Raw genomic sequence first — 8377 nt, 5'->3', positions numbered from 1 at the left:
ATATATGAAGATGGGTTCAGAGCAAGCAGACATTGTAGCATTATCTGGCCTTACTGATATTCTGGTAATCGAGTTGTATAAAAACAAAATTAGACATGTTTGTATTTAAATATAGGGCAGAAAAATACAGGTATTACTTCAGTCTCTTTTTTACCTCTTTGCTGGTTTCATTAAAAAATCTCCACTTCCTCGGTGTGAAGATGAATAATGAAGCAGCTAATTTGAAATTGTGTACAAGGACAGAATTGAAAAACTAGTAAAATAGTACTGATTTGAAGAATCGGAACCAAAGTCAAAGGAAAGGAAACTCAAAAACTTTCTCTCATGTAGTCTATTCAAAAAAGTTTTTCAAAAATATCATTGGTTAGATAAAAATGTAAAACCTTAACTACAATAATTTTTGTCAGTCACAAGTCAGTGGTTCGATGGACGCCATTATAACATCAGGTGTTATTATTTTGGCGATTTATCACAATATACTAATAAAAATACTAGTATAAGCGAATATAAAATTATATTTAGAAAAATAAAATTTAGACGTAAAAATAATTACAAAAGTGTGCTGGACAATCACACTAAAAATGAGCAATTTGTGCTTACAAAATCAGGTCTTGACCTCATAAAACTCGACGTCTAAATACAACCCTACCAAATTTTGAACCCAAGATTTTGAGATATTTCGAATGAGAGGGAGAAAGGGGGAAGTGAAGATAAGAATTTAGATTTGTATTTTACTGTCAGTATGTTATGTGATAAGAATGAATTGACTAATTACTTTTCTGATAAATCATTTCATGCTAACCCAGCTCAATTCCACAATTTCAAGGGCGTTTAATACAGATCCTTTTTTAAATCCTATTACCCCAGATTACCCTTCTCCCTCCCTGATTCAACCAGAGCAGAAAACTCTGGCTCACATTATCAATTCATCTCAGAGCTATCCGGGATCTTGATTGATACATTTTTTGGTTTCCACAACAACCATCCTTTTTTAAGGAAATATGTTAGACCAAGAGTACAGCATTGATGCAACCATCATTCTCCGGATTGTTCGTAACTTGAGCATATTTACCTGAAAAAACAACATAAAAGACGTTGATAGTGATAGAAAGTGATTTGAAAAAAATGGTTAAAATTGACAGCAATCATTTGACCATGGTTATTTATCTAGCCTCACAAAGAACAGCAACAACAACGACAACAACAACATAATTTAGAAATTTCACATAAAGATTCCCTTTGTAATGTGAAAATAACCCAAATATCAAAAACATTATTGAAAACAGTACCTCTATGTTATTGTCAAGACTCAAATGATTATGCATAGGTTTCAATAATGTTGTAAACTGGTGATACTTACCCCACACAACTTTTCCACCTTGGGTAACAAGGCCAAGCTCACTGACATTGACCTAAAAATTGAAAATAAACCAAAAAATATCAATAAATGTTTGAATAAGCTTCTATGGGTGAAAATCATCAAACAAACTTCATCAAACGAACCTACCTGATAAAGGTCGTTGTTGAATTATGATAGAAATGTTTGAGCGAAAAAGGAATGTTAACACCATAGCACAGAGAGGCGTAATATTTAAAACATAAAGAAAATTGGTAAGGGGTAAGGGGCTCCCACATACAAAAATCTGTCACATTTTAGACATTGCCATTTTGCACCTTTGTGCCAAAAAATCATACAAAATCATTGAGGCAAGATCAAGAAAAGCAGGTAATAAACAGAAGGACGAACGACCAAAATTGGTTAATTTATAAGACCTCTGCAGTTAGTTCAAAAAACAAAGCTTACCTCAATGACAGTTCCTTTAGTGATCACACCAAGTGAAGTATACATGGGTGATTGTGGATTCTTTTTCACTCCAATCATTGGTAAACAGAAGGTAGCTTTGAGCTGTAAAATTTCAAAAGTTGTAATTTTAACCTAATCTGTATGACGTGTTGATACTAGAAACTGCATGCATAACACAAACCAACTTCCACAGTTCTCTTTTAGTTATTTATAGTCTTCTTCAAATAATAAATACAAAAATTTCCACTCAAAAAGTTTGTATATATTGTCAAATACAACGATTACTACAAGAAATACTGGGTATCGAGGAGAGTATAAAATAAGTATAATACCTCTGGATGTGTCACATGAGCTTTCTTGAATCTAAGACCCTGAAAAATAAAAATTAACTTATAAATACAAATCAAAACACAACATCTTTGGAATAAGTTCCTCTCAGTTCATCGAATGAAGGGAAAATGGTAGGGAAAATTGCTCCATATAAGTATATAATATACCCTTAAAAATTATTATAGAAAAAATTAAATACCATAGGTCTGATAAAGCGTTCAAATTTAGGAGGTTTACGTGTGAAGTTTTCTCCAACATATGTAACTTTTGTAACCATTCTTTTCCAAGATTTCCCTAATTTAAAATAAATATTCCATTTAATAATTTTAATAATGATTCAAACTGATAAATGTTTGTTCGTTCACAGACATACAAAGTCGCCATTGATTGCCCTGTCAAAGGTTACCCTGCATCTAAGCTATGGGTTTGTTCGTTCACAGACATACATAGCTTGTGAACCTGAATTAAATGTATAAAATGTATGTATAGCTCCCTTCTCTCATCAATATTCAAAGGCAGCACGATTTTGTGAACAACATTGTCATTTTGAACTTACTGCTAAAAAGATCTGGTTTCATTATAATAAATTATTGGAAAATAAACAACATCCGAACATGACACAAAGCTTTGGTGAATATTTGGCCACTTACTTTTGGATTTTCCAGTCTTGACAACACGAAAAACTTCATCTTCCCCAATAGCTTTGACCTTTGGCAACGGAACATCCCATTTTCCCTATCATATAAAAAAGGTACACATGGTACACAAAGTGAAACTTTTAACATTTATTTTATTTTCCTATTGCATCTTAGATGGTATAACATTGAATCTGCTAGGTGTTATTGCATTGGTTATTGATCAGATTGCCTTCAATAAAACTTAACCAAAAGGTTTTAGAAAAAATGCTGCAGAACCAGCAAAATATAATCAATAAAATAAATCATGGAAATTTCTTGAAAATTACTAAAGAATCGTAAATTTCATTAAAATTACAACCATCACACGTGTGTCACATTGATCCCCTATATATATAGCTTATTTTTTAGTTCTTAAAATAACTTACAGCTTTTTCTTTTCTTTTCTGTTTAATCATATTGCTGAGCACTTTTGCCTGTGATTGCCCCTCTCTGTCCAAAAGATAGGCTGGTACAGCACTATCTGGAACTTTAGTGGTATCCTTGGCCTTAGTATTCTTCTCTTCGTGCATTTTGAGGGTCTTTTTGAGTTGCACTTTTTCAGCATGGCGTTTCTTGTTGTAAAGCTTTGCCCTATTGATTTATCGGTTTAATGAGTCATGAAACATCAGAAATTCAGAGAAAATCCTCGAGCTTATTACAATTAAATTTGTTAAATCACTTTGAGTCCAATTTGCCAATAACAATAACAATAAAATAATAACCAATGCTACATTAAGGCAATTGAAAAGTTATGAATGGCTTCATGTATTAAAGAATGAAAAATATTTGAAAATCTTAACATATTTGCTAATTTTTGAGGATGTAATATAATACTTACTTTAACCCAGTTAGCTTTTTGGCTTTTAATGCTTGTTTGTGAGGCTCTCTGCCTTCCTTCTTTCGTCTAAAAAAATTTCAAAATTTACAGAATGTTAGAAATTATGCTGAGGCAAATGAATTTGGTTGTATATAAGCAATCCTCATAATTTTCATTTACGTGAAAAAATACAACCAATTGTAAAAACAATGAAAAATTGTCCTAATGCACTTTGTTTGAAAATAAAACAAACTTACAATTTTTCATAATGATCAAATTTTCTGCCATGACGTTTGATAGATAGTTCAATATGTTCATTTTGAGGCTAAAGAATTTAAAAGTAAGCATGTATCATCATAATAAAAAAATGAGTCAAGGTTGTGGATCAAAATCACCATTGGTAAACAACATAAATCTCAAATTTATACATTCAGCTAAGTTTTGATGCATAAATACTTTCCATGTCCACCCAAAAAGTACTGGTTTCTATCACTCCTTTAAGTGCTATTAATAAATCTCTCATCTAAAATAACTTGTGGAAAAGGTTCCCCAAAATTAGTTTTAGAAGATATTCATAATCTATATATCACACACTTTTTCAATGAAAGATTGGTTAATAATAATATAAAATAGAAATAGAAATAGGAATAGCACTGAATGAGAGAAACTTTGTTTTGAAATTTAAAATGAAGACAAGGATTATTTCTTTGAAAGATTTCAAAAAGCTCCAGTTTGGAAATCCATCAACAGCTAAAGACCTTCTTACACCGCTCAAAGGTGCGAAACAAGCCCTTTCCGCCTTGGAACCTGTCCCAAACATAATTTTTGGTGGCGATTTCAATCTTCCAAAGTCAACATGGCCTGAAGGACTACCCAAAACTGGATGCTCTATGGAAGAAAGATCAATGCTGAATAATCTAAATCGATTTTGCAACGAGTTGTTCATGTCTCAATATGTCAATCAACCCACACACAAAGATGGGAACACCCTAGACCTTGTCTTCACAAATAATGAAGATCTTATACATGACTACTCAATTTTACCAGTGTTACAAAGCACTTCACATCACAGTATTGTTATGGTATCAACTAGGCTCAAAGTTCAAAATTTTGCTAGTGATGATGATAAACCAGAACCACGTTCCAAATTCAACGCTTTGAATTTCTTCTCAGATGAAATTGATTGGAATAAGTTAAAAGAAGAATTGAATCAAATTGACTGGGATGTAAAACTTTCTAACAGTGATGATCCACAAGAAATTCTTGAAAGTATCAATCAAATATGTTTGGACACGTATGCAGAGGACGAATACCAGTCAGAACAACCAAAGATACCAGGAAGAAATCAAAAGTTGAAAGATATCGCCGCTCTCTTACGAAAAGAAGAAGAAAAATTACAAAGCAATTTTTAAAATGCACGTCCCAATCAAAGAAGACTAAAATTACAAAGGAACTTTTGACAATTGAAAAGGACTTACAAAAATCATTTAGGGATTCCAAGTGTTATGTTGAAAATATAGCAATCAATTCCATAAAGAAAAACTCAAAATATTTCTTTGCTTATGCAAGAAAGAAAGCAAAGATAAAAACGAAAATTGGCCCTCTGCTGAACTCAAATGGTGATTTAACGCAACGAAGCAAAGAAATGGCTGAAATTCTGTCAAGACAATATGTTTCCGTCTTCAGTGCACCAAAACCATTCGATATAATGCAAAGTGAAAATGATGAAGTCAACGTAGATATCATTTCAGATCTACAAGTTACAGAAGATGATTTAATAAAAGCAATCAACGATCTGTCCCAAACTGCAGCACCAGGTCCCGATGGTTTCCCTGCAATCTTTCTCAAACAATGCAAAGAAGAACTTTCTATTCCTCTTTGTATCTTCTGGAGACAAAGTTTGGACAAAGGGATTGTCCCAGACGAACTTAAAAGATGCACAATCACACCAATCTACAAAGGAGGTAGCAGATCACTGGCATCAAATTATAGACCAGTAGCCCTAACATCCCATGTCATCAAGATATTTGAAAAAGTACTCAGAGCACATATTGTAAAGCACATGGATGAAAATAATCTGTTCAATCCCAATCAACATGGATTCAGAAGCGGGCGTTCATGTTTGAGTCAGCTTTTGGAACAATATGACCTGATACTAAATATATTGGACGAAGATGCTAATGCGGATGTTGTGTACCTAGATTTTTCAAAGGCTTTTGACAAAGTAGACCATTCAATTGTCCTACGAAAAATAAAGAAACTAGGAATAGATGGAAAATTATTACAGTGGCTAAAGTCCTTCCTAACAGAGAGAAAACAATCGCGCCACAAAGGAAGTCAAAACTCTAGAAGATGCTGTCCTACTTCAAAACGATCTTGATAGAATATATAAATGGACGGATGACAACAATATGAAGCTAAATGATATAAAATTTGAACTCTTGCGCTATGGAAAGAACCACAAGATCAAGACTCAAACAAGATATACATCACCGTCTGGTGTTGAGATTGAAACAAAAGATGTTGTGAAAGACCTTGGAATCCTGATGGACAGTAATTGCACATTTCAGAAGCAAATTACTGCAGTAATCGAAAAGGCTAAAAACTTAACATCTTGGATCCTGAGAACATTTTCTTCGCGATCTTTGAATTGTATGATCGTACTATATAAATCATTGGTAATACCAATATTAGAATATTGCTCCGTTCTGTGGAGCCCAAATGCAGTTGGTCTCATTCAGAGACTTGAAGATATTCAAAAGTCCTTCTTACGAAAGATAAATGGCACCCCAAACAATTATTGGGAGTGTCTAAAACAGACAAAAATTTACTCACTTCAAAGGCGAAGAGAGCGCTACAGAATAATGTATGTCTGGAAGGTGATGGAAAATATTGTACCTGCTGTAAATGGTATCAAAACCACTGAAAACCCCCGGCTGGGCCGGATGTGTACACTGTCAATTCCAAAGAACCAAACATCAAAATTTAGAGACAGCACACTTGCAGTGCAAGGTGCAAAACTTTTTAATGCTATGCCAAAGAGCATCAGAAACCTCAAAAACATTTCTATCGATAAATTCAAAAGAGCCCTGGACACACACCTTAAGTCTATCCCAGATGAACCCCAGATCCATGGATATACTGGGTGCAGGAGAGCTAATTCCAATTCAATAATTGACATGAAAAATATCTGCTGAGATTCTTTTTCTCTCGACAGATTGATCACACAGAGGCGTGGTTCACCAAGAACCTTACCTGAAGCAGGATGCTCAAACAACCACACAAGTAACACAAGTAAGTAGCTTAAGTCTTTTAGTATCACTTTTAAGGTGGAGGCAACAGAATTAATAAGCAACCTTGTTCCTCATCTGAAAGTCCAGAAAACTCCTGTTTTTCTTTAGGGTAATAATCCACCCCAATGCAGAGTGATATAGAAAATTCTTTAAGACAACTTTTTAAAATTGTCAATCTTTTTAAAGAGAATAACGAAAAGTCACGCATCTTCAAAACACGTCATAGGAGTTTGTAAAGGCAGAGTCATTATAAAAAACCCTGGTGGAGCCCCCTCAAAATACCTGATTTTTTCCCATTTTCAAGACATTATGCACTCATATTAACCAAAATGATAGCATATTCTGTCTGCAGGGGGATGTCTGTTAAATTTTGATTTAGGAAAGACCCTACATCATGCACCAGGTCTTTGCACAATTTTTCCCACAAGGTTCTTGGTGTATCATTTTCTACAAACACATCCTATTTGGGTCTTGGGGAACAGAAGTAGAACAATCAAAATAACAAACAAAAGATTTCATGTGTCCTGCTGGGTCTCCGTGGTTCCATAGGGCCAAGGACAAGGTATGGCAAACTTTTTTGGGCCATTTGGTGATTTTGAACTTGAAAAAAGTTGTGAACATGAGATGACCCAAGTGGCCTGTGCATATGTTCGGACAGAGGCGCAAAAAAACAATTTTGTGGCATTAACATCAAATCTTTGGGCCAAAAGAATGTTTTGCTATTTTGGTTCAAACACGATGACCTAAAAATTTCTGAAATCTGTTCAGGACATACCCCATTGTTTTGATTCTTCTGACTTTTCAAAGATTTTTTCGCATTTTTCTAAAGCTCATTTTTCAACTACCCAGAGTCCTGGTTTTTCCCATAGAAAAGTGGCAGTGGAATCTTAGTGTGGGAATGGGAATCTTATGCAAAACAATGAGACCGTATGGGTTGTCACATCATGCACGTCTCTATTCAAACTGTCACGTTAACTCCTCTCCTTACCGTACTAGGTCTATTGCCTACCATTAACGAGTTTTGCATAGAATTTCACAACAGAACAACACTGAGAGGAGTATCAAGTAAAAAATGAAAAATAAATTGATGAAGTTTCTTACCATTTTTGAGTTTGTTTGATTGGTTTGATGTTTGAAGGTTTGTGGTCCAGCACACTCTTTCTTTTTTGACTGAAATTTGTTTTAATTTTCCCGATTTTTGGCGATTTTACACGAGGTAGCGAGCGCGTTGATAAAAATCTCTTATAGCACGCCAAGCGGTGTGCTTTATATTGGTTCGAATTTGCTTCTATGATTCCGCTTTTTGTTCTATAAAGAAGCATTTCCCGATTCGGAAATAGAAGCTTCAAGATGGAATAGGCAGGTCAGTCTCTCTAGTCATTCAATAACGTTTTTATTTTCCGCGACGTTTGTTCAATTCAGAAACGTTTATAAGGAATCACCTCTATATAGATGG

The 8377-nt window shown here is 34.2% G+C and overlaps 1 protein-coding gene across 1 annotated transcript; it reads right to left on the bottom strand.

Annotated features, from left to right (window-relative positions):
- Window positions 1-316: 316 nt before the first annotated feature.
- Window positions 317-8132, bottom strand: LOC136809262 (ribosome biogenesis protein NSA2 homolog). The gene is made up of 10 exons (XM_067065778.1): window positions 8023-8132; window positions 3886-3953; window positions 3650-3715; window positions 3198-3402; window positions 2785-2869; window positions 2334-2428; window positions 2137-2175; window positions 1805-1906; window positions 1361-1412; window positions 317-1072 (listed from the first exon to the last, which is right to left on the bottom strand). Exons 1-10 carry the CDS (start codon window positions 8023-8025, stop codon window positions 1005-1007), a joined length of 783 nt encoding a protein of 260 aa, XP_066921879.1. The 5' UTR covers window positions 8026-8132; the 3' UTR covers window positions 317-1004.
- Between the last annotated feature and the right edge of the window lie 245 nt (window positions 8133-8377).

Source organism: Clytia hemisphaerica, unplaced genomic scaffold, assembly GCF_902728285.1.
Source record: "Clytia hemisphaerica strain Z4C2 unplaced genomic scaffold, Clytia hemisphaerica genome assembly, whole genome shotgun sequence".
NCBI lineage: Eukaryota > Metazoa > Cnidaria > Hydrozoa > Leptothecata > Clytiidae > Clytia > Clytia hemisphaerica.
This window is presented reverse-complemented; position numbering and strand designations above follow the sequence as displayed.

Coding starts and splice junctions, on each gene's coding strand:
- LOC136809262 (XM_067065778.1), bottom strand. Junction 3,716..3,885: donor TTTGATCATTATGAAAAATT/GTAAGTTTGTTT, acceptor AAATTTTTTTAG/ACGAAAGAAGGAAGGCAGAG. Junction 1,073..1,360: donor AGGTGGAAAAGTTGTGTGGG/GTAAGTATCACC, acceptor TTGTTTTTTCAG/GTAAATATGCTCAAGTTACG.